At 42.9% G+C, this 26,905-nt stretch overlaps 1 protein-coding gene across 1 annotated transcript in view; it reads right to left on the bottom strand.

Moving 5' to 3' along the window:
* Positions 1-566: 566 nt before the first annotated feature.
* diaph3 (diaphanous-related formin 3) overlaps positions 567-26,905 on the bottom strand; it is a 371,639-nt gene continuing 345,300 nt past the window's right edge. Inside the window, exon 28 of the mRNA XM_072660640.1 lies at positions 567-3,281. Within this exon, the coding sequence (XP_072516741.1) occupies positions 2,968-3,281 (314 nt within the window). The 3' untranslated portion in view covers positions 567-2,967. The remainder of the gene's footprint in view (positions 3,282-26,905) is intronic.

A 26,905-nucleotide genomic window follows, 5' to 3' on the forward strand; every position in this document is an offset into this window, starting at 1 on the left:
GCAAAGTCCAGCAGTCGCGGAAGGTGCTGTACCAGCAATCACAGCTTCATTTTACACTGCCTACACAGGCAAATATTAATAATCACAGCATAAATTACTTCTGAGCCCCAGTAGCATCAGGGAGATTGGAGGGGTGGGGTGGTTCCTTTGGAGCAAGGAACCCAGCGCTCCGATTTCCCCCGGATTAATTAAATTGGAATGCACACCTTTGGAAATGCCAGTAATTATCATTTATAATGCAATAAACTGTTTGATTGTGGTAGCAGTCTTTCATCACTCCAGGTGCTCCATCTCTCCTTCACTCTTTCTCTTTTTTTTTTTTTACCTCGACACCCCATCCCAAACACACAGTCTCACTCATACACACACACACACACTCAGCTGCTGGTGCATAAAATGAGTTTTCTGAATGAACGGGGGATCCTGATGAACAAGTGTGTTCTCCCTTGTAATGAGGGCAGCTAAGAGAGTGAATGGAGTGAAACACACACACACACACACACACACACACACACACACACACACACACACACACAAAGACACTTTTTCAGCTTCTTTATTGCAAATGATACTACAAATCCCTAAGAAGAATTACAATCGTAAACTCGAGCTACTGAAGGAACGATGTGGTGCTAAAACGTATGAAAAAGGCTGAGATTTCAGTAGCAAAAAGACAAAGCAGTCCCACCGTAATTCCATCAGTGATCAAACTCTGATGGCCCAGTGAACCCGAAGCTAAACCGTTGCAAACTTAGCGAGACGATAATCAGATTAGAAACAGACAAGACAATGACAAGAGAAGGAAAGACATCATGTTGACAAGCAACAGAATTGCTGGTCAACTCAATTCAAGACTGCGCGCACACACACAACAAAAGAGACAGCACACTAAGACATATCAAAGAATCACATAGATAAAAGCTTCTAATTCACGCAATATTCTCTATTACGCTACAGTAACATACAGGGAGAAATAAAGAACACTGAGAGGAAGCATGTGTTCAGTCGCTCGGGTCATCCGATTTCTAGTCAAACTAAAAAACGTTTAAAAAAGCAGGAGCCGTTTACATGAGAGGCCTTCCTGCAGCTACATTAGGAAACAGAAGGACTCGTATAGTAAAAGCTCGGCTGGTGAGACAATCTTATGTTCTTTTCTCTTCAGGAGTACAAAAGCAGCAAGAATATAGAGATTAATTGGAGTTACATACACATACATACACACAAAAATTATGATTTGATTACATATAGATGTACCATCATGGGGTCAGATAAAGAACTTTGAAAATGAACTCAATTAGAACGTGGAGATTGCAGGGCTGGACGATACAGCTCTGTCATAGGGAGTTCACACCTTCATTAGCTTCTCATGTAGGTGATAATGGTAACACTTCACTGAAGTGCAGCATTCTTGAAGCTGCATGACACATAAATAAGCCTCAGTTGTCATAAAGACGGCTTTCATCAACACTGATGTCGCTTCACTCCACAAAGTGTTACAACAACTGATAAATTGCATTTACAGCTTTATGTCAATTGTTATGAAGGGCTTATGCAGGTGTCCTGCAAAGCCATGGTTCTCTTAAAGTGTGGCCCGGGAACCCCAAGGGGTCCATGATGTGTAGCTAGGAAGTCTTAAACTTTTGACATGAGCCAAAAGAAATAACCTGCTGATCCTTGGTGTGGCTAAGCAGTTCTTATAGTAAGCCAGATTGTGGCTATGAGATTCGTTATTGGCCGATATGGTATCCCAGGTGGCTGTTGGATCTATTAAGGATTGAGCATCGCAAAATCATCTATGTTGTTTTTCTCCACATAGGAAAGTTTGAGACCCCCTTGCAAAGAACTTGTGAATGCCAGCCTTCAGTGAAGTGTTGGTATAGTAACTTTTCATGGTCTGTGAAAAGCAATGAACACTTAGGGGGTGCTTAGAGTACTGACTTAAAGGTCATATCCAAGCCCTCTCTGTCTGAACTCATTTAGTTCATTTAATAAATGCTGAAAAATCCTGAAATGAGAAACTGTAGATCGCTTTATCACTAGTTTAACAGATACTTATCAATCAACAGGCATCACTTTAGACTTTCATGTTATTCGGTACAAAGTGTGGAAGGCTTGGCCATGAAGACTTGTGGGAACGTCAATAAACTATTAACAACAGTGGCTGACTTTGGCTGCAAAAGCGCCACTATTGGTTTAATTGCATGTATAGGAACTTTAAAATCCGGACTGCCTGCATTTTAATTAGTAATTAGGTCTGCAATGATACCGAATTGCTCTAAAATTGATCCTCCATGTCTCCCAGCACCCCCTGGTCTGTTTTTTGTTTTTTTTTTATAACATGTGAGACTAAGCAGAATTTTCCTTCTGGGATCAATAAAGTATTTCTGATTCTAAAAGGTAAAATAATAATGAAAATAAAAAGCCATAAATATTATTATTTAATGAGTTTGCATAGAGTAAATGATATATATCCAAAGTGCACATTTATATTTAAGACAATTTCCTGTAGCCTTAAAACCCAGTATTAAGTCAAGCTATTTTTTTTATTTAGTCATCTCTGCTCTCTAACTATTCTCTTAGCTCTTTTTCCTTTAAATGTGAATTTCCTTTAACTTTGAACTGTGATGAAAATGCTGTTCTTCTTTTTATTAAGTTCAAGAAGCCCATCCGCGGGGTCGCCCTTTACCGCTTAAAGGCCTCCTCCTTTAAACAAAGCCGCCCTGAACTCAACCGAGCTAAAAGCTTTGGGGAAGCGCCAGAGGACAATGACTTGGCCGCCTCTCCTGTTGTTGGGAGGAAAAGGGCAGGAACGTGTGAAAGGAAAGGTTAATTGTTAAGACTTGTCTCGTGTTTGTGTGCGAGTTGCTTGACGCTGTTCATTAGTGTGAGGGGGATGGCGGGCTTAATTGGGCTTGGTTTGGACATTGTGGTGGTGACTGCATGCACAGGTTAGGAGAGTAGGTGAGGTCAGAGGGCGCGGAGTCGGGCGAGCAGAGCCTCCACATCCGTGTCCCCGTTAGCTGAGCGGCCCGGTGGGGTCTGCTCCTTCTCACTCTCCTGATCTCTCGCGCGCTCCCTCTCTCTCGCACGCTCCCTTTCTCTCTCGCGCTCCCTCTCCTTTTCTCTTTCTCTGTCCGGCCGGTGGGCTGGCGCTGCTCTCCGGGCTGCAGACGGATGGGCCTCGTTCTCATAATGAGCCTCCCTGGCAGTGGGGGCTCGCGTCGAGGAGAAATTGATATTCTGCCGAGACCGTGACCTTTGCAGAAGTACCTTCGTGTTTTCTGCAGGGGAGAGAAAGAGAAAAAGAGGGAGAGAATTGGGGAGGGATAGGGAGAAACGAGTGAGTTGAAAGAATGATTTCAGGAAAGTATTTATCCTTATTATCAGATTTTATACAATGGCACACGGACATTATAAACCCATGTGGTACATACTTTTAAAAGTTAAATATATAGTCCAACAATATTGCTTAAGATTTATCACAATCATAATAAAACCATGAATCTCCAAAACTTCATTTATAAAAAAAGGAAAAAAAAATGAGCCTTTAAGCAAATCAAGGATGACAGTGGCAATGAAGAACATTGAAAAACCTTGAAACCTTGATAGGAACCAAGAAATGTAAAAGGGCACGAGAACAGGCTATGAGTTGTGTACAGTGTCAATGGGTGTAAGTCAGTGATGGTAGTGAGGGGTATATAAGAGCAGAACACATGTTCCGTAGGGCCGTGCATCTGAATCACGATACAGAGGTTACGATTCAGTTCAATGCGATATATTGTGATATTGTAAGCAAGGTGATAATATGCAATTAAAAAAAAGAGAATTCACACCATTATATGCATACAATCTAAGTAAAAGAAAAGTTTACAACTGTTACAGAGCTCTGAGTGGTTCAGTGGTCCAATGCACTACCACTACGGGCCACAGGGGTGTATAGTTTGAATCCTGAGCCATGCCTCTTTGCCATCAGCAGCCAGAGTCACAGAGAGCACAACTGGTCGTGCTCTTCCTAGGTGGAAGATGGCATGACTCTTAATGCAATGTTGACTGGCACATACTTCTGTTAGCTGGTGTGGTGGAGCTGGGGACCCAATGTTTTCCTATCCTTACTGGGAGAAGTTATGAACGTGAGAAATAAATGGTAAATATTCAACAGACAAAATTACAGTCCAAACAAAATAAAAAAAAATATGACAAACTATTATTTAAAAATCATTAATGTTACTGAGAATTGACACAGTAAACATGAAACATAATCTTATAGTATTGCAAAACAATTTTTTCCTTCAGAAGTTTTATTATTCAGTATTTATTAAATTTGTGTGGATTTGTGGTCTAAACAGATTTATTGTTACGTGACCATTTTTCCAACTGCTCTCTTTCCCTAAAACATACAGACTGTTGTTTGTGAGTGTGCCTGATACAGGGGACTGTTCTATGTAAATGAGCTCCGTTCTGATTGCGGATTGCACTCCTTATAACTTAAGTGCGAATGGAGCTAAACCTCTTTAGGCTGAACAGGCAGATGCATTGTATGTAAATGCATCAAAAATACAATGGATTCAAAAATTGACCTTTTATGCAGTTAGTTAGTTACTTAATTTCCACATGAACAATACAAACTTTAATAAGTGAGTCGAGCTGAGGAGGGGAGGAGGAAGAGCTTGTGCGTGTGTAAGGAGGAATGAGCGAGTCCTCATGAGTATTTATCCGTGTTAGCAGCTTCTTGGAAAAATAGTCTGTGCAGAGCTGAGGAGTCATTAGACAAATGAGAGGAGGCTGTAGGAGAGAGGAGGCGTCAATCAACCAGACATGCAAATGACAACTGCACTAAATGGAAACCTTGTGCCTGGGCTCCTGGCCCTCGTCTCATTCTTGCATTCTCCTTCTTTACAGGGGTAAAGCTGCCTCTCCCTCATCTGTGCTCATGCTGCTGGGGCTAATAAGTGTCGGCCCTCAGGACTTATCGTCTCCTGCGGTCCACTCCGCCACACACACCATTATCGCAAAGATCTGCCTGATTGACTCCAACCCACTAGCGTCTGACAAAACTTCTCTCTCTTCCCTTGCTCTCGCCCCTCCTTCCGCCTGCTCTCATCTCTATTTGTATCCTCTCTCACCCGTCGGAGAGAGACGACAGAAAGTGACATCTCTTACGAATTACAGTCCCTGAGCTTGAGTGCATTTTGAAGCTTTATCGGTCTGAAAGAGGGAGAGAAACGAAGATGCAGATAGGCTGATGGAGAGGATGAGGAGGGAGAGGGAGAGGTTGGAGAACAAGAAAAGGAAATCCATATTAATGTGACCTTGCCTCGACCGGATCAGAGGCTGCACCGACGCACCATTTAAAGTTTGTGTGTGTGTGTGTGTGTGTGTGTGTGTGTGAGGGGGGTTATTTTCCCTCTTCATCCCAGTTCTTTGTGGAGCGTGAGGCTCTATCACCAGATCAGCGGCGGCTCAGGGGCGGAGTCGCTCGCTTGTGACAGCGTGCTTTATCAGCCGGGCCGCCAAACTGCTCCAGCATCGCAAAAACTCAGCCGGGTAGATGGTAGAGCACACACACGCACACACACACACTTGCTGAAGAGTATGTAAGAGAGAGATGCACAGGGACGCAGTAGCATGGTTAGTATATAGTGCTGTGGGAACCTGTGGGATCACTACCATTCATATGAAAGACTAGAGTTCTATTCCCCATCCAGGCAACATGCAATACAAATAAGAGTTCCTGGGCAAGACCCTTAACTCTATAGTCAGCAAGTACTATATGTGTAAATTTACAATGCATGCCACCGAAGCCTGAATGAGAGAGAAATAAAGAGAAAGTGACAGTAAGAGACCAATAGGGAGAGAGAGAAAGGGAAAAGGAAAGGGAGAGAGGCAGAAAACCTCAGTGGCAAAGATTACAGACTCTGTGAAGACAGTCGTGCTGTAGAAACAAGCCAATATAAGAAATCAAAAGGGGGAGGTTGTGCCAGCAGTGTAAGAACAATGCTGTGGAGACAGAGCTGCACTTCTCCGACAAACTCAAGTCAAAGTCAGAGGAAGTTTGAGTTTGTTTTATCAGTCAGTTCTTCAAGTTGTTTTGTTGGAAGCAGGAAAAATAGGCAAGCATAATAATCTGAGTGACTCAGACAAGAGCCAAACAGTGATGGCTAGAAGACTTCAAAGACTCTCGGCATCTCCAAATCGGCAGGAATTGTGAGGTGTTCCCACAGGTCCTGTGGTGCCTGGAAGAACAGGTTAATTGGCAAAAGGGTCTGGGGTGCCCAAAGCTCATGGAGGCCCCACCTTAGAACTTACAGGACTTAAAGGATCTGTTGCTAACGTCGTGGTGCCAGATACCGCAGGAGATTTTGTAAAGTCCATGCTTCAGTAAGTCAGAGCTGCAGCATGAGGGGGATCTACACAAAATTATGTAGGTAGGCGGTTTTACACCATTTGTTATGGCTGATCGATGTACATGCACATCCCTATCCTATTCAAAGATGGGCACAGTGAGTGAGCCACACAAACAAAAGATTGCCTTGTGTCAATGTAAGACTTCTTCATGTTCTTTCTTGATGTTTCATGGAAGGTTAAACAAAACTGTAACTAAGTAAGTTGCCATTAAAGTTCACTGCACTGAATTTATAGAAATAAATGAACTGGCTAAAGAAGAGAGCAAAAAGAGAGTTCAAAAAGAGAGTTAAAAGGGGTGGGCAGGGGTCTAAGGGCAGTATTAATAACTGAGTATTTTTCAAGTCATTTTTAGGGTTTGGGGCCAGTGTAATATATTTTCATGGGGCCTGGCAGGAGGTGGGTGTAGACAAAACAGATGAATTTGTGAAGATTTGAGATGTGAATCAAAACAAGTGATGGGTGTGGCTTCGGGACGCGACTGCAAGCATTTGCAGAGACACAAAACGACCCCACCACTGACCGATACTGGAACACAATCGCCAGTTCCAATCGCGCTACTGCATGAATTCAATATAGAGCCAGAGAATTTTATAGGTCTGTTCCAATTCTGCCCTATGGGTCTGCGAGGGTCTATGAAAACTAATTTTCCGTGGATTAGAGCAGGCCGTTACAGTAAATGTCCACCACTGAGCGCTTACAGCGGCCTGACCTACAACTAGCACTTCACACAAACTCAAACTTCCCCCAGTCGGACAAACGAACCACCAACTCGGCATGAAAATGCTGTTCATTTATGAATGAGTACATTTCAGTTGCAGTTCCAGGCAGAAGGGAGTTGTAGAGTGTATTGTGGACTGTGTGTGTGTGTGTGTGTGTGTGTGGCTTTGAGCTGAAGGTTATGTGGGCTATATTGGGAGCTGTATTTGTGTATGGTAAGCGCCGTGTGAAAATAAAGGCTGTGTATGGAGCTGTAAGTTTGTATTCCGCTCTGCTCTCATTACCACTGTGTGTGGCTGCACACTCGTTTGTCACTGTGTGGCACTCCCTGCCCCATGCTTCAGGCTACACTCATTAGTCTCTCCCTCTCTCATGCTTTCTTTCTTTATTTTTCACAATTTCTCTCCCTCTTATTTCCCCTGCATTTCTTTTGTCTCTCTCTCTGTTTAACCACTGAGTTGCGTTTTGTTTGATGTCTGTCTTCATCTTCCACCGGCTGACCTTGTTTATATGAACGTGTGCACGTATTTCTGAATCTTCTCTGTTTGAGATTCTAAGTGAGCCTATTTTGTTGGTCTTTGCTGCTTTATAGAGTTTTCCATTAGAGTAATAGGAGGGGAAAACAAAACAAACAAACATTATTTACACCCCCTCTGCCATAACTGAACTTTGCTTTACTTTTATGCTGGAACAGAGAGGCTTTGTGCATTTACATTTACCTAGTACCCTGGAGCTAATGTACAACTGATCAATTAGCATTCTGCCTTAAAAAAAAAGGAAAAAAAGCTGATTTATCTTAAGTGATGCTAAATCAATTAGCAATTAGCATTTTGCAAACTGCATGCCTAAACTGTGTAGAGTTGGGGTTTAAACAGACTTCTGGTGCTCAAAACTGACTTTCTTATGTAATGACTGTTAGGGGCCCACTTAGCGATATCTGAAATTGTTCAAATACACATCTGTCAATAAGCGGACATTAATGTTTATAAAAACTGTGAACTTTATCTACATGAACTGCCACCACAAACCAATAAATGCAACATTTATTTGTTGGCAGGAAAAAACTAAATATATCTTGTATGTATTAGCACAGAAGCCCAGCCCAGCCCAGCAAGAGGGAATGGGTAGAATGGCTTTGCAGGGTCAGGTAATTAATTAATTAATTAATTATTAAAAAAAAAAAAAGAAAAATACATTTTAAAAAATGTTCCAGTTGCAGGTTCAGCATGAATAAATATACTGCCATGGTATGGTAGCCAATACTAGTGAATTGCTATCTGCTACAGTTGACTAACGTTTGTGAGAGAATGGCTTGTAGAATGGGTAGACATGAAAGGCTAAGACAGGGAATAAAAAGAGAACGCTGAGGATATCAGAGATATAGATTTAGAAATGGTCTCAAGTCAGTTCCCTTCGGTAACCCTTTTCTTACCTGGAGGTCAACTATAGTAATGTAATAATGTCATTCTTAAAGCTATGGCCCAACGATAAGTAAAAAAGGTTGGATGTTTGGAGTACAATAATATCAACTATTGGTCAAATCAAACCATCTGCCCTTTGCTGATATACCCTACATGGTCATATGTTTGTGGACACCCCTCCTAATGACTGCATTCAGCTACTTTAAGTGGTCCCCATTGCTGACACAGATGTGCAAATGCGCGCACACACAGCTTGTATAGTCCTTGTAGAGAAGTTCTGTCAATAGAATAGGACTCTGGAGAAGATCAAGACGAACCTACTAGCACCATGCCTGATGCCAGGCATTGGCTAGAGTGGTATAAAGACCCCAGCTTTGGTGCTGTGGAGCAGTGGAACTGGGTTCTTTGCAGTGATGGTGCTCCATTTAATACTTCTTGACACTCCATTCAACACTCTTGTGGCTGAATGCAATCAAATCCTCACAAGAATGCTCCAAATTCTAGTACAAAGCCTTCTCTGGACAGCAGAGATGGTTAGTTCAACAAAAAGGTAAACTCCTGTTTAATAGCCTCTCGGAAGATTTCAGAAGAAACCATGAATGAGCAGGTGTCCCAATACTTTCCATATCCATATAGCGTATGGATAGGCACCTCTCCTCAAGGCACCTCTCCCCCATACATACACACTTGGCGTCCTTTGTGGAACTGTGGATGTCACTGTAGCCCTCTACAGGCATGCAGGCCTCTCCGCGCAACTCTGCTCATAGAAATTTGCTCACGTCCGGCGCCAGCCAGCCGACAGCGAGAGCCACTCATTTCTCTCTCCAAATAGAACAGGGGCGCAATGCAGATTTCTCAGAACTCAGAAAGATCATTTGCTCATTTCGCATTTGTGCAGAGACTGTTGTGAGGAAACCTTTTCATCTCCCTCACACTCTCCTCTCCCTTCCTCCCCCGATTTTTTTTTTTTTTGGCAGGCAACTCGACAGAACGTGACAGTCGACAAGGATGCTTGATCACTCTAACGAGCCTGTGAGCAGACACGCTTATGATTAGCCAAGGCGGAGCACGTCCCATTCCAAACGGCGACACAATGCAATCCCCCCGCCGCACACGCCCTGCAATGTTATATATAGACGTATTAGGAACGATTATACAATCTGTCTTCCCCTGGACCGCGGTCATAAAGCAGGGAATGGCACGTGGTAAAGAAGTGGGGTATGATGGAACTAGCAGGGAGAATAGCAGGACGGTTTCAGCTCAGCGGGATGCTACAGTGCCACAGACTGGAACAATTCCAGTGGGGCTTTTTGGAGTCTAATGCTACTTTTCCGCCAGCACATCATCTGAGGGTGTGAAAGGATATGTGATGATGGTCACTGATACTGAACTGATTGTTTCATCAGTGGGAAATGTCAGCCGTGGTGTTTTGCATTAGGGGGACAGTTGCAATGTCACGGCAAAGCAAAGAAGACTGTAATGCTTTATTAAACCATTTCATGTCAAGGACTTACTGTCACTTCTTTTATGCAATATACAACATGGCCTTAACCTCTCGAGACATACTCCCCCCCCCCCCAGCTCTCTCCATGGACAGTATTTCCTGCACAATCAAAAACCAACTGTTAAAGATGCACTAGAATGGAATGTATTACTGTGGCATAGTTGAATAACGAGAGTTCGGTACACAGACGTGCCAAATCGTTAACCTTAAACCCCTTATTCATAAGAAAACCAGGCAAGACCAGGCATAACCAGCCAACCAGCAAAAGACTACCACAGCTAAACACAACAGCTACTTCAGGAAAATGGAAGCAAGGGTGAAAAGGCTAAACGCTAACACTACGCAACCGGATAAAGCACCAGTTGGTAAGGGGCCAACCAGATGAAGCACTGTCGCAGGGAGATGGCTGTGGTGGACAGCGATGAGAGCAACGAAAAGCCATGCATGGCCATGAAGAGAGTCTCGAGGGGCAGGGGAGATCTGGTGAAGCGAGTGGGTGCTAGCTGTGTGCTAGGCTAAATGCTAACCCTACAAGACCCTACTAGAAATGGGGAAAGTGGTGTTTCTTGTGATTCAGTTTTAAAAATGACAAAAAAACGACAAAATTAAATTAGTTACAAAATAATTCATAGTAGTAACTGAGTAACACATCTGATGTAGAAAAATAAAATCACAAAAAACAGACATATAATATGCAGTTTTAAGGGTTGACCCCATGAAGGAAGTCTGTGGACAAAATGGGGAAAACCGGGGAAATGTCTGCGCAAGCGTCGGAAATGAAGCAGTAAGGCAAACTAATGTTGGATGAGGTAACAGTAACACTTGATGACTACATCTAGCTTAATGATCGGGGCTCTCCGGCTGGACCCCTCATTTTCTCCCTCTCTGGACACTCTGCACACTCGTTTATCTACATTTGGGCTGAAAAAAGGAGGGGGATGACATGAGCTGACAAGGTTGGGGAGAATCAGAGCTAATTCTGTAAGCGGGCGAATTGGACCTGAACCACCGGTGATAAATAATACCTTAATTGATGCCTTTAGGTGCATGAGAAGCATTCACAAAAAAGAAAAGAGAGAGAGAGAGAAAAAAAAAAAGATAACCAAGTGCGTTTGAGCACATCAGGGAATCAGTACATTTGTGTGTGTGTAGTTACTAGGTCCCAAAATGAGGGGGGACAGAAAGAGAGGAAAAAAAAAAGCCCTAATGGCACAAAGAGGTGATAAATGTGGTGGAGGAGGAGGCATTAATGCCCCTCACTGTCAAGCAGAGGACTAGCAGAGCGATGGCCTCCACATTTCCCCCTGTGTCCACATGAGTTAAGCATTAATTAAGCACATTATCACTGCCATAATACTCCACCGGAGAGTTCACAGCTGTGACTAGCACCCCCACACCGCACCACACATATGCAGCACCTTTGTGCTTCCTTAGGAACTGACAGTTAGGGGTTAAACCAGGGGTAGGGATCAGTAGATATGATATCATGATACTTTGGTCACAAAACAATTCTATTGGTAAGTAACAGTAAGTAAGTAATACTTATTTGCACTTACGAAGGACTGATGGATGAAGACGTTGAACAGGAGCAGTACACTGATCCACATGGAGCTCTACCTTCGGCTATTTCCAAAAGTCAAACAATACAGATACAGTCTAGGCTTTGACTTTAACGACAGTAAGGTAGTTTCAATTCTGATCTTGATAGAAAAAAGGAGAAACCTGTCACTGACAGAGCCTGGTGACCATCTAGCTTGAAGAGGACCTTTAAAAAGGCATCTATCAGAGGATCTTTGGGCTATGTAAAACTGGAATACACTACTCAGGAGTGTCTCTGTGCCATGTTAAAGGGTTCTTCTTTGCTTAGAGGGTAAGTCTGTATGTCAGAGGGTCCCGGTAAGATAATTTAGCTAAATGGAAAGCTAATGAAGAGATGCTAAAGCAGGTGTAATATGATCATATGGTCATTTTTTGGGGCAGTGAGTAGCTGAGCTATGGCCTTTTGAACTGGCTGAAGTTATGTTATTGCTGATACTAAGAAGATGTACAATACGCTAAGCACAATGACTGTTTTGTTTACGGCTATGCTTCCTTTGTATCTTTCTTCAATTCTACTGAGACAAAAACCAAACAAACTGTGAAATAGAGAAAAAGCAAAAAAAAAACAAACAAACAAAACAAAACAAAACAAACCAAAACAAACCCCTCAACAATTATACATTTAGCAGTTTATAGTGTGAGGTCAATGCAACATTAGTATTCTTGTTCAAACACTCTTACTGGTATATCAATAATTAAATACTTAAAGATATAATCTGTACAGCACCTGGGCCTGAATACACTATATGTCCAAATGTTTGTGGACACCCCTTCTAATGAATGCATTCAGATACATTAAGTTGCTCCCATTGGCGACACAGATGTAGCACACACACACACACACACACACACACACACACACACACACACACACACACACAGCTTGTGTAGTCCCTGTAGAGTAGTATTGCCAATACAATAAGAGTCTCTGGAGCAGAGAGGGGCAAAAAGCCCCCCAGCATTGACCTGTGGAGCAATAGAACTGTGTTCTCTGGAATGATGGCGTTTCATTCAATACTTTTGGAATGTGTTAGGAAGTCTAGTTGGGGATGAGGTGGGGTGGTGATCATCCAACATTCTGACCTCACTAATGCACTTGTTCACTGAATGCAATCGAAGCCTCACAGCAGTGCTCCAAAACAGACAGCAGAGACAGCTACTCCAACAAAAGCAGGATGAACTCTTTTTTTTTTCTTTTTCGGTAGAAACAATAAATGAGTAGGTGTCCCAATACTTTTGTGTGTATAGTGTATACTGATTGTTTGGTTTCATATTATCACAATACTATGTTATATTGATTTTTCCTGTTCCACCACCCCCTGTGTAAACTCATTAAGATGAGAGTGAAAGTGTTGATGTGTGGAGGAAGAGAGAGGAGAAGGGAGTTCACACTGGAATTCTCTGCACTTTGTATTGGCCTGATAAGAGCAGCTCTGATGCCTGGCTGGGTTATTATGATTGATATCAAAGTGCATCCTGCTTTTGTAGTGGGATTTTGCGTGATTTTCAGCGCAAATGTAACTCTGAAATACAGAAAGGGAATAGGTAATGGTGTTGGTGGAGAAACAGCATAATTTAGAGGGCTCCCCCTCAAACTCCCCAGTGTGTAGGTAAGTTTTTTTCTTTTCTTTCTGAGAACGACTGCCCATGTATAGATGCGCTTGTGTGTATGTGTGTGTGTGGGTGTGTGTATGTGTCTCAGGCAGCTCTTTGTGGTTGCGGTGCTGTGGCTGTATAGAGTCCTTAACAAAGAGCAGCTGTGGGGAGTTCTAATCCCACAGCATTCAGCTCCTCACAAAAAATTAATTACAAATTAAAATGGCTTAATGCTTACTTGAACCCTGGGAGAAAAGAAAATGTCAGCAAATGATGTTTGTTTAGGGGATAAGGAGAGAGTGCGAGAGATTAGAATGAAATGTAGCTGATGTGGCATTTAAGGACGTAAAACATCTGGAGCATTAAAAGCCTCTAGAAGAGCTGTTGATGTAGACAAAACAATCAACACAACGTCTAAAGATGATCCTCAAATTAGGGGAGGAGGAAAATGCGCCACACTGAACGAAGCAGAACCGAGACACTTCACTGTGGACATCAGGATACAGGATACACACCACTGCTCCCAATGCTAACGTACATACACAGAGACAAAACACAAGACACAAAGGGAGGACAGAAAGGAAAACATGAAGGAATATGAATATAGAAATAGGACAGAAAAGAGGTTGAAATAGAGAGAGAGACAGACAGACAGACAGACAGAGAACTAAAGATAATAAGAGAGGAAAAGCGAGAATAGGAAGAGAGAGATTAAGAGAGAGCCAGTAAGACAAAGAGGAAGTGAGGGAGAGAAAGACAGAGACAGAGAAAGCATGGGGAAAAAAGAGAGCCTGAGGGAGCGAGAGGGGGAAAAGAGAGAGCGAACAGAGTAGAGGAAGGAAGGAGAAAGGGAGAGAGAGAAAGAGAAGGACACAGAGTCAGGGAAGGGGGGGGGGGGGGAAGAAAGATAAAGAAGGTAAGGGAGGGAGAGAGAGAAAACCGAGAGTGAGGGAGGGAGGGAGAGAAAACCGAGAGTGAGGGAGGGAGGGATGAAGAGGGAGAGAAAGACCGAGAAATAGTGAGAAGGACAGAGAGAGTAATGGATGGAGAGAGAGGAAAAAGAGAAAGGGAGGGAGAGATCATGAGAGAGTGAGGGAGGAGAAAGAAAGAAAGGGTGAGGGAAAGAGAGCGAGAAGAACACAGGGTGAAGGAGGGAGAGAGAAAAAAGACAAAGAGGGTGATTAAGAGAGAGAGAGAGAGAGAGAGAGAGAGAGAGAGAGAGACAGTGAGGGAGAGAAAGACAGAGACAGCATGCAAAAAAGAGAGAGTGAGGGAGGAAAGGAGCCAGGGACAAAGAGAAAGAGAAGGACACAGAGTGAGTGAGGGAGAGAAGGAGAAAGGGAAAGAGAAAGACAAAGAAGGGAGAGAGAGAGGAGGACACAGAGTGAAGTAGGGCGAGAGTAAGAGCGTGAAGAAGGGAGAGAGAAAGACAATGAGGGGGAGAAGAAAAGGGAGAAAAGAGAGACAGAGAGAGACAGAGAAAATAAGAGTGAGAAGGACACAGAATGAAAGGAAAGAGAAAATAGGAGAAAGAAAAAAAGACAGAGGGTGAGCAAGAGAGAGAGAGGGAGAGAGAGAGATAATGTAAGGGAGAGAGAAAAAGACATAGTGAGGGACAGCGAGAGATGGGGGTGTGTGCGCGCGTGTGTGTACAACCAGTCCCCTGCAGTGCGTGGCTGGCTAGTGAAGCATGACATCATATTATTGCGCCTTACTGGACCAAACCATTGCTATGAAAACAGAACTCGCCATGACACCACCTGACAGCTGTCTGCACCTGGCCTCCTCATCATATTGTGGTCTCCACACAATCATGCACACCCGCGCACACACACACAAACACACACACACACACACACACACACACACACACACACACACACACACACACACACACAAACAGTGAGAGAGGAAGTGTCTCCTGTATGGTGACTGGGCTCCTGTCCGCTAATGACACTTTCTGTCAATCACAGCAACATGGCATAACTACAGAAACCAAGACAAAACACTGCGAAAGTGGCCACAAGTGCAATGTGAGACAGCTGCGTTACCTTTAGTACACCTCCACTGTAGACCAGGACTAGGGGCGGGCATTAGGAGAATGTGATATCGTACCACCATAAATGACAGCATTACATGTTAACCATGCTGGCAGTCCAAGACAGCATAGTTGGGGCTGATTAACTGGATGTATCCATTTTCTAGTGCTAAGAACAATAAGACATTTAAACTTGTTAATGGTCTATCCAAAGTCCCGCCCAAAACCCTGTTAAAATGGGGAGAACCTGTAACACACAGTTCATGCTATGTGAGACACTGAAACAGTTTTCACATATAAACTTTGGCAAATGTCCGCAGAATCAGGTCGGGACATTATCCGGACTCTACACACACATACATACACACATTTATATATATATATATATATATATATATATATATATATATAATTTGGCTTGCAGAGTAGTCGGTTTCTACATTTAGAATTAATGCTGAAAACAAAACACAAAAAAGGACTGAAGCTATCAGCAGCACCCAGCTAACGAATAATCACAGTGTACTGAAGCTAATTGCAAACCACCACAACTAACTACAGAGCAATGAGGTTACAGCCCACAACGATACATGTGGGGATAACTACTGAACAGAGGCCCTAAAAGCCAAGAACAGCGAATGCAGCATGTCCAACACCACAATGCACCACACACAGTTATATAGACTACTGACTGTCCACTCTACTCTTACCAATCTCTACTCTTATCTCTCCCTGTAAAAGGGCAGAGGCTGTGACTAGAGGCTGGGTGGAGATAATCAGATAACAATCTGCTGGCTAATCAGACTAATAGCATAGTGCATGTGATGGCCCACGCTAGCTATTCAATCTCACTTAGCCACAACCACTTTTACATGTGACCTTATAGCTTGAGGATGTCCCCTGCAACCACGCTGTTTCTTTTGTCTATTGTTTAAGCCAGGCTGACCACTGCAACGTACCACTGGCTGGTACTGGCTATGTATCTTTCTATGCATCAGGGCCTTGCAAATGATCCACAAAGGAGCACGGTTTGTCCTACCCCTTCCTACCTGACTGCAATGGCCACGGCGTGACCCGCACCTAAACTCATTTGGGCTTTAATTGTGGCTTGCCTTGACCAGCTATCTGTCAAGAAGCATGAAAAACAAGCATCAAGCATCAACTCTTCTCTGTCCTGTTGCCAAGTGGTGGAACATCACGCTGGATGACGACTCATCTCTTCGTGAAGCATTTAAACAAACCACAGATCTCGCACTTATTAAAATGTGTGGTATTGAACCTGTAGTCTTATCTCCAGGGATGGCACCAGTAATTTGAACATGATTTGATGATGCATCTATAAGGTCTGTATAATTTTCTTGTTTAGTATTGGGAAGCTTTGCCTTTTGTTATCCTTTAGACCGCACCAAAAGTTTTAGAATACCCATAAGGATTTCTTTTCATTTTCAGAGGGTTATTGATCACTGTTTTCAACAAAACACTTTATATTGAAACCAGGAAAAGGATGAAAATTGCTTAACAATGTCACAGACTAAAAAAAAAACTAAACAAAAAAACATCTCACATAACTTGAGTAGCATTAGCTAACGGATAAATCCCCTCTACAAGTCATCACTTTGATAAGTTAAAGTAAGAGATAATAAATGGCAATATATAAACAAAGAATAATAGCACTATTATTGTACTTCTATTAAACCTATAAAACATCATTAGTTTTGACTCTTGAGGAACAGTCCAGAGAGGATGCTGAGGTAATAACTGATCCTCCATCACTTCAGCTGACTAACTGTTGCTAATCTGCACAAATTGACCAGAAGAACTTGCTAAATTTCCCACCCTAAATACGGTTTATGTTCGCCAATGGTATTTGTGTTTGACTTTGGAGGTTAATTCACACGTAATGGAATGTCACAGCATATCTCTTCTGCATCTTTGGGACGTCCCCATCTCTTATTTGTTATGAACAGATATTTTATATATTATATTTGAATAATAATAATAAAAACTACAAATATTCAGATATTAAGAATGAGTATGCTGGGAACTGTGAGTTTTTAAAGCCTGTGAAACGGTGTTCAGGCCAGGCCTACTTATCTCTGTATCTGTATCTATATCAGCACTATGTATCATACCCTCTTGCTTCTGGCAGTAGCTTAGCTCAAGGGTATTTTTGGACTCTGTCCTATTTGCACTAGTTAGGGATACATTCTCTGAGTGGACATCACAGCACTTTTGTAAGGCGCTCTGGATAAGAGTGGCTTCCAAACGTCGTAAACGTAAATTTGTAAGCAGACAGTATTGGAAGTATACTTCTAGAAGTGTACTATCACTCATTGTTCAGTGAAGCCAGCATCTATGAACCAATCACAGTCAGGGGAGGTCTAACAAGAACTAATTTGGAGTTCTGTTTTTCAAATGTCCTAGGAAGTGTCCATGTTGGGAATATCCTGTTGTATAATGCTTTAGTTTTTGTTTTTAAGCCCCCAAGGCATTGAATATTTCTCAGTGTTGCTGCATTTATATGGCTCTATTATGGACATGATCGAGCAACGCCAAAATTTGTTCATATTTTGCATAGGATCATATAATCCTTCACATTTCAGTTGTCTTTGTCAGAAACAAATCAATAACAAGGCCGTAGCAATCCGAACTCTGTAGTGCTTCTTTTATACAGTGCTAACCAACACAGTAACACTCCGAAAGCTCAGACTCCACATGTCAAAAAGTTTCATTTCTCCAAACATAAACATGCACCTGTTCCAACTACTCTGAAAGCTGACTGAAATGAGCTCAAGGAGACGTCACTGAAGCCTCTGAATGTGTCACTGATGAGAGGTTGAGAAAGGTTAGGGCTAAGCTTCACTGGACACCACAGTAAGTCTCTCATTTCACACACTGTACATGTTACGCTATCGTCTCTCTGAAACCCAGCACATTCGGTCACCGAAAGCCAAAATCAATCTGTTCGGAATCCAGTACGGCCTTCTCTGCTGCTCCAAGTATCGCATGGAGGATGGGTGAAGAAGCCACAAGGCAACCGTCCATGAAACCAGACATCACATCTGCAATATCTGATGAGAGATCTATGGCTTTATTTCAAAGTAGAGAGCTGGATAGTCCCCATGAATTATTTAGATAATGCAGACATTACAGACTCAAGTCTATTTCAGTAATCTGATGGAGGCGAACAACAATGATCTGATCACAGTGAACAACAGCAGCCAACAAAAGTGTGGGAATGTTCACCCTGAAAATCGTTTCCCGGCTGCTGACTTCATTACCTTAAAGAAGTCATGAAGATTTGCCTTCCTCATCTAATACACATTTCTACCCTGCCTGCTGATTCACCTTTTGATTGTATGTGACTCTATAAACTAAAAGACTCTGAAAAGTCTGACACGCTCTCACAGCTAAAGACAATCTGTCATTACTCTTATGGTCATAGACTAGGGATCTCTGCGATTCTCACTAAGACTGAAAATCTTTAAGGGTCACTATTTGCAAGACTGCAACTAGATTTCCCATCATGCTCCTGGTAGAAATGTATGGAGCAGAAACCCTTGTGTGTGCAGTAGTTTGTTTGGGGGGAGAACTAAAAGTGCAGTATGTCTAATTCCCTATAAGAGAGTCCACCTATCATTTATTTACAATGTCCACATCACAATCTGCATGAGACAAGACTCAGAACATCAAGATGAGACAGAGACTATGCTATCGTGACCACCTTACGCCAAACGATCAAGATAACGGGAGCACCCTGCAACTCCAGCGGGACTCATTTTCATTCTGACATTGGAAATGTCTCTGCGACAGTGAAATTGACAGTGAGAGAGACATACTAAGAGAAAGACCGGAGTGAGAGACAGATGGAGATAGTGAGAGAATAAACCTGCCACCGTCTGCGGGACAGTCAGTGACCACACCATGTGTGGCATTCATGCCTAGGAATACACACTCTAAGCTGCACACAATTATTACAACGGTACTTTACTCTTTTTACAATGACAATTTCGATTGTAAAAAAAAAAAAAAAACTAAAAATAAAACAAATAAACAAACAAACAAAAAAACCCCAAAAAATTCAACATTTAGTTTTTTTATTTACAACATTTTACACACCAGAGTGATGTCACTTCAGATGTGTGGTCATTAGTTTGCTAGCTCTGCTGTGTTCTGATGCATATGTGTATTAGGTCAATGGTGTTAAAAGTCTACTCTGCTTCCCCAAGAGGCTCATTAGTGTTTCACATTTTAAGTAGCTTTAGCTAGAGTTGGAGTCAGATATGATATTTAAAAATCCAAAAAACACCTGACAATTTGACACCTGACAATTTTCGGAATGTGCAGCGGAATCCAACCCAGCGGTGTTACAGCCAATCGCAAGGTCAGGCACGGAGCACACGGCAGTGCGGGACCTTTCTGTTTCACAGTGGATGCAACACAAACATGGGCAGGAGTAAGCGATATATGTGTGTATGGCTTTAATAAAAAGTGTGAAAAATGAGATTATAGTTCAACTTTGGCGGTAAATCCACAGTTCATGCGTGCTTCAGCGGAAATGGCTGTAACGGTAGCTGTTGCAGAGGACTTGGCCTTCAAGACTGTTAAATACAGTAACGGTAACCTTTTCAGCTTTTAGATCCATTTTGTGTTTGAGCAGATGTTTACTCAGGTTAGTGCTTTCCATGGCCAGCATTTTGCGGTATAATACTGCAGAGGGCGTTGTCTGCGTAAATTATTGAGAAATGTACCCACACTTGAGACTGTTTTTAGCTCACCCGTGCCCAGTGTGTAATGACTGAACTGAAATTTGGCACAGATTGATTTGATGTGAACTGATACTGTGCAGTACCAATTTAATTTGGGCGGTACCCTGGACCCACCAGTGGGATTTGCGGTTTTCTCAGTACCACAGCATCCATTGAGCACAACATCTCCTCAAACGTCAGGCCAGAACATAGCTTAGCAAAAAGGGGAAATGAGGTTATGACTGTAGAAGACTCCAAAGACGTAAACACTAACTGTTGTCCCGAGCTTAGCTAATTATTCTCCTGGACACAGACTAGCCTATATTTGTGACTTTGGCTTATTGCTCCAGTCTTTCCTGCCACTCCCCTTTCTATCTCTCTCCTTCCTCCCTTATTGTTGTCAGTTGCAGTGGAGTGGTATTGATCTCAGGTCCAGCCTACGCTCCCGCTCTCTCCTTCTTATACACACACACACACACACACACAGAGATACCCAACACACGGACTCTCTCTTTCTCTCTCTTATTCTCCCATCGCAGTCCTTTAGGTTAATGAGCAGATAGACTGATGAGCTGCAGACGGAGCAAGGGGAAACCAGGGAGAGAGGTTGGGGAGTGGAGGGGGGATTTAAGTGGAGGGGTGTAGACAGTGGGCTGTCTGTCAGTTCTCCAGCCTCAGGACTGGCCAGCATTGATCTGACTGTGCTGTAATGGATGACTCCTCAGTGACACTGGCACAGCACTGGGCCGGTGCGGAACATGGCCCTCAGCTAACAGTGGCTCACGCCTGCTGGCAAAAGCAAACATTTCATCTGATGACTGATGTTCTGCCATTATTTGCTAACAGCCTGAAACAATATTAACCTGAGCAGCAGAGTTAACAACTCTTTCTAACCTTCTAAAATTGGAGCTTCAGTTTAAACTCTATACTATTTGAATGGACCCTTTGCACGTAGGCCAGTGCCTCCTTCCAGCCTTCCTCAATGTCATGCAAGTGTATCGCAGCATTCAGTTCCTCAGCTACAACAGCCATGTTTCTGTCTTCAAGGGAGTTTGTCAAAGTTAAACAGAACTAAACTGAGGATGCTGTGCGTGTGGGAGAAGTAGTCCCTGCATCACATGTTCAGCATGCCAAAAACTTCCGAAAAAGCAGAACTTCTATATGCAGGGTGAATTTGATAGAGTTTGTTTATATTCAGCTAGCTATGACTGTAGCCAACAGCCATTGCCAGCACTAGCTATATTACCTCTACCAGCTGGCACCAAAAAAGGTTGTCACTTTTTCATATAATTCAAATCTGGCAAAGCTGGAAGTTGTTCTTTCCATTGTGTCAACTTCTCATGACGAATGGACCAACAGTAATTCAAACGACTTCAAAATGAGGTTCAAATGAAAGGTTATGAAGGTTTTTTCTTCTCCTGTAAAGCTGCTATGGAGGTACAAGGTTTATGTTTGATATATATGATATGGACAAAAGTACTGGGACATCTGCTCATTCATTGTTCCCTTTAGCATGATGCCAATTGGTTCATGGTTATTTGCTGCAGAGAGTCCAGTACAGCCCAGTTCTAATCCACCAGAGGAAACAGAAAAGGACAAAAATCTCTCATTCAAAGTGCTTAAAGACTTAGTAGAGTATTCTCGATTCTGAAAGGCTATCTTAAGGTTTCAGGTTTTTAGTGGCTCATTTCTGCCATGTTTTAAAAACTTTGATTACTCCATTAATTGTCAAAATGGTCACTAATATAATTAATTCTAGTAACTAATATATAGTGACTGCTCGGATCACGGTTGATATGCGTCCTGCCGATCTGGATTCTGATAGGATCAGAACTGCATATTGAGGATTCTTAATCTCTTGAAATGATCCTTGTTTCTCCCCTCTCTCGTCCCTGCAGGCTTTCTGAGCTGGGGCGGCTCGCTCACTCCTCGAGTGGTTGGGTGCTGTTCTGTGTGCTGTGCGAGGAAGCAGAATTCGACAGGTCTCAGTATGCACATCCAGCCTGGCGAAACGCACTTATGAATTCAAAACAGCCCGGAGTCATGCTCCATATTTCATTGAAGTTGAATATTTAAAAAGATCAGCCCACTCAAAACCCTACAAACCTTTCTTACTGAGGCCCCTCTGTCCTAAAAATAAAATCTCATATGCCATATTGCATTACATCCGGCTGCGTCAGGCGCACCAGCTCCCTTTCATGAGGAGACGGGGTCTTTCTGGTAAACAGGCTGTCCGCGTCAACAAAGGGTATGCTCCTCTACACTAGATCTCTCTCTTTCCCTGGCTCCACCCTGCTCTCCGGAGCTGGAACAGCAAATCTGAGGTCATTTTTTTTTATATATATATAACCATGCTACAGCTGTGGACTTCTAGCACACTGACCCTGGCATAGGTCACTAGTTATATGGTCGGAGGCAGTGTTTCTCTTTCCTTCCAGCCATCGCTGTTACTTCCCATGCTTTTCTAATAATGAGTGCTTTGTCCTCAACGTCTTACCATTCTAAATATTTTGGCGTAGATATACATGCATAATTGTTTTATCACAATTAGACAAGCCAATCAAGGCAGGGTCACGCTGAGCTGATTGGCAGCGATCTGTTCTGAAGCGAGTATGTTTTTGCCAGCGTCTTGTTTTTTCCACACTTTCTGATCGTCTTTCTGAACTTGTCACTGGTATTGCTTGGGACGAGTTTCTAACACAAAGTCCTTTGAATTATCTTATTGTTCTAAATGTCTTGGCACGCAGACACTTTCGTAATTGTTCCGCCGCAACAAGATGGGCAAGACTTACCGAGTTCATGTTCTGACGCCAGTGCCGTTTGCCAGCTGGCAGGTACTGTGTGATACTAGGCACGGAAACCTTTCCAGCGCTAAGCACAAGACTTCATGAATCTATAAAAAGTGACCCTTTACGGCATGACAGTATTTTTCAGTGAGACAGAGCGCAGCAGTAAAGGCAGGCTGGCTGTTCCGAATATGAGCACCTATCACAGAGGTGTGAAGAGACAATGGCTGAGTCCTACTCTCCATTTAACCATAGGTGGGCAGTGAAAGAGCCTTTTGTGCGAACCCATCTATTATCCAGAGATTGACATTTACACAATACGAATGCTCACTTTTCCCCCACTTGACCTATGAGTTAACCCCCCTGGCCATTCTCTGTTCACGCCCGCCAGGCCTCTGCGCTACTAATAAAAAATAATAACAATAACGTCAACCTTCGCTGTACGTTTAATCAAATCTGCTGGGCGTAATCCCGCTCGGGTCAACAGAGCCCAGGCGGAAATAAATGAAGCTCGATTGGGATTGCATAGAGGCGAGGTTGAAGGTTGTGTGTTTTTAATTAAACTTAAACAAATGGCGTCAAAAGAGAAAGAGAAAAGGCGAATTGTTTTAGCTCATAATCTCTAATGAGACTCGTGGCGTAGGCGATAAGAGCAGATGCTTCGTGCCACTCTGCCACTGCCTTCCCCTCTCTGAAGTTATTCCGCAATAAAAGGAGAACTCTGCATATACATATTTACCCTTTTAATGAGAGAACTCTCCAGACAGTGCTGCTAGCCATGCATGGATGCATGAATAACTGAGAAGTCACTTGGACTTATTAAATTACATTGAGCTGAATGAGCTAGTTTACTTATTTTTAAAAAGTGCACTTAAGGTATTATATGTATATTTCTTACCATGTGTGGTGGTGGTGGTGTGTGTGTGTGGGGGGGTGTATAAGCCTTAGGGGCTATAATAGTATAAAATATGCTAAAATGTTTCCTTGGCAGTTAATAAACAATAAAAGCACCAATGGCAACTCAAGTCAGTGCTTTATGTGGGGCTTAAGAGTTTTTTTTTTGTCAAAAGCTACTACTGTTAATGAGAAATGAAAGGAAATTGTCTTCAAATAGCTATAGAATACAATGGTATCAAGGCGGAAACTAGCCTCCATTGAGTGTTAGCAACAGTAGCATGTGTGGTCGAGCTATTGCATTAATAAAAAAGCAGCTTGACATTTGAAACACGAAGACTAATTATAGCAGTGTGCGATCAGTGGTCGGCCGTCACCCGTCACCTTCTGAGGATAAATTTGAAGTGCCGAAGTTGCTACTCATGCATTTTCATTTCTGTAATACAGTGCAGAAGACTACAGCGCATCAGACAACTGGCCTGGCTGTCCGCTGGCGTAGCGGGCAAAACTAATGGTTAATTTAGCTCCCCGGACACTGTTGCTGCCACTGCGTTGCAATTAGGCTCAATGTTAGACTTCATTGAAGGTCACGGATGCTCTGATAAGAGTAAAAAGGACACAAATTAACCGTCAGTTTGCTGTCCGGAGAGACATGCACATGAGCGTGCACGCGCGTGTGTGTGTATGCCGGGACTGCTCCACCCGCTGCAGAAAGAGCAATTAAAAAGACATGGACCACTACGCCTATGTCCTTCTGAAGTACATAGCAACCCCCCCCCCCCCCCCACACACACCCCACTCCAGTTTACTGTAACACACACACACACACATATACACACACACACACACACACACACACACACACACACACAGTGAAACGCACACAAACACATGCTGTATGCAGAATACATCGTTACACACAGGCCGTATGCAGAACACTCATCCCACTCGTCGTCTTTCAATCAATCAAACTCTGCACAGACAAAACATGCAGAGATAATGTAAGCTGGGTGAGATGCCGGGGAAACAGAAGTGCGCGATGGCCTCTGAGCACATATGGATTTATCACGCCGGCATACCAAGTGTGAAATTACGTTACACAGATTAAGCAGGGCAGGGCCGCAGACACCTTTTTATTTTAATTTTTTTTTTTAAACAAAGACAAAAATAAAACAACCACAAGTCGTTAGTTGTGCGTGTGCAGAGCCAGTGACCTTGACATCCTTTGACTGCACTTTCTGATATGAATATTATTTAGCAACCGCGCTACAGCTGCTGCTTCCGTTATGTGCCTTTATCAAATACCTCCAGCACTGATGCGAAGCTACAGAGGTGAGCTGATGCCTCGTGATCCCGCTACAACGCGGATTTCCCCTAAATTAACCTGCGAAGAATGGAAAAATGTGAAACATGAAAAGCAACACTTAAAAGCTAATAACACTGCGGAGAGTGAGCACTCAGAGGGCTAATAGCATGGTAGAAACACAGAGCAGCACACATGCACTTAATAACTGTGCTGCACATAACAGCAGCACATTGTTTTGTATTCCATATCAAGAACAGGCTAGAGATTGGATTGAAATTATTGATTTAAACCAATTGAGGGAGTGAACACTTCCTCTGACCTCCAGCAACAGGGAAAGGGGTGTAATTGAATTGTATCTGATCTCTGTATTGGTCGTGCTGGAGGAAGGGGAGGGGGTCTGGACGACTCCCCTGGTGGCCCTGAAGAACTACTCACTTGACTCAACTCAATCAAAGAGTGGTCTAGGATGGAAGGAAGTGTGTGTGTGTGTGTGTGTGTGTGTGTGTGTGTGTGTGTGCGTGTGTGTGCGTGTGTAAGTCTAGAGTCATAAAGCCCAAGAGGCCTATATAGGACAACGCTCACGCCCAGTGTCTAAATTCAGCCACTATGCACTATATTGTTATACTATACACTACGGACTTCCAGCGGCTGAGGTTTTGTAGGGTAGTTTCATCTTAAACTGAACAAGGTTTTGCCCTGAACACAAATGATCTCGTTGAATCACTCCTGAACAGCGTCCTTAACGGCAAATTTTTTAATCCAAATGCAGAAGAACAATATAATAATAATATAATATAATTCATATTCATCAAAATATTTCCGACAGCACAGCAGCAGTCTTGCTTGTGTTATTTTTTTATTTTTCATTTGATATTCAAAACGCAGTTTACTTGAGATGGCTCTTCTTCCACCAAGTATGACATCCTGTCAGCAGTATTCATAGTATTAGAGCTCAGTATACGAGTCCAGTCAAAACAATGTCTAGACCGAGGCCAGATCAAGACTATTTGTATGTAGTCTCAAACTTGCACACTTGCAAAAGCACTAAAATCAACAATATATTTAAATAATAATACAAAAAATATACACATCTCAATCTGCCCCAGTCTTGTTCTTGATTCGCCTCTTTTGTTTATTACATTAGCTGAGGGCAAACCTTGGTGCAATGTTCTGTAGGTTTGACTGTTATGGTAATAATAGTGGGACACAGATGGTGTTTGCAAATACTGATGATTTTATCTGGGATTCAAACTTGCAACCTTCCAATGTCAGGGCAAAACTCTATGTAAAGAGCACAGCCAATTGTGCTCCCTCTGGCTCCAGCTCCGGCTCCAGAACGACGCAGGTTTCGAGTGATCCTCATGTCATACTGGCAGCGGCAGAGTCCTAACTACGCATTTTTCACCTGCATGTTCATCTCTAACAAAAAAAAAAGCAGGCCCTAAAGACTACAATCATCATGACAGTCGTAAGAGAGAGTTTTCTGCAACCTATTAGGTTAGTGCAGGGGATCTGAATTCCAGTCCCGCTCTGCTCACTTTCATGTTTACATCCTTTACCCAAGTGTTTCCTTTCATCTGCTCGTTATCAAGCTCTTCACCAGTCGGGTCAGGTAAGCTGTAGTGGGGGGAAAACATAAAACTGGGCAAGGCAGCAGCGAGCTGAAAACCCCTGGGTTGCAGGAAAACAGGTCTGGGTAGCCCCATGTAAGGACCAGTAACCCCAGACCACTATTCACATCCTACTGGGTCCTGTTACATGGAATCAAACAATGGGTTTGAACATGTACCTCTGCAACTGCCTAACAAAGACACGTCTTCCATTGTTCCCCAACACACAATCAGGCACAAACACACCGGTTCAGAGAACAGTTTGTGCGCATCGCGACCCTAAT

This window comes from Salminus brasiliensis, chromosome 17 (genome assembly GCF_030463535.1).
Source record: "Salminus brasiliensis chromosome 17, fSalBra1.hap2, whole genome shotgun sequence".
NCBI lineage: Eukaryota > Metazoa > Chordata > Actinopteri > Characiformes > Bryconidae > Salminus > Salminus brasiliensis.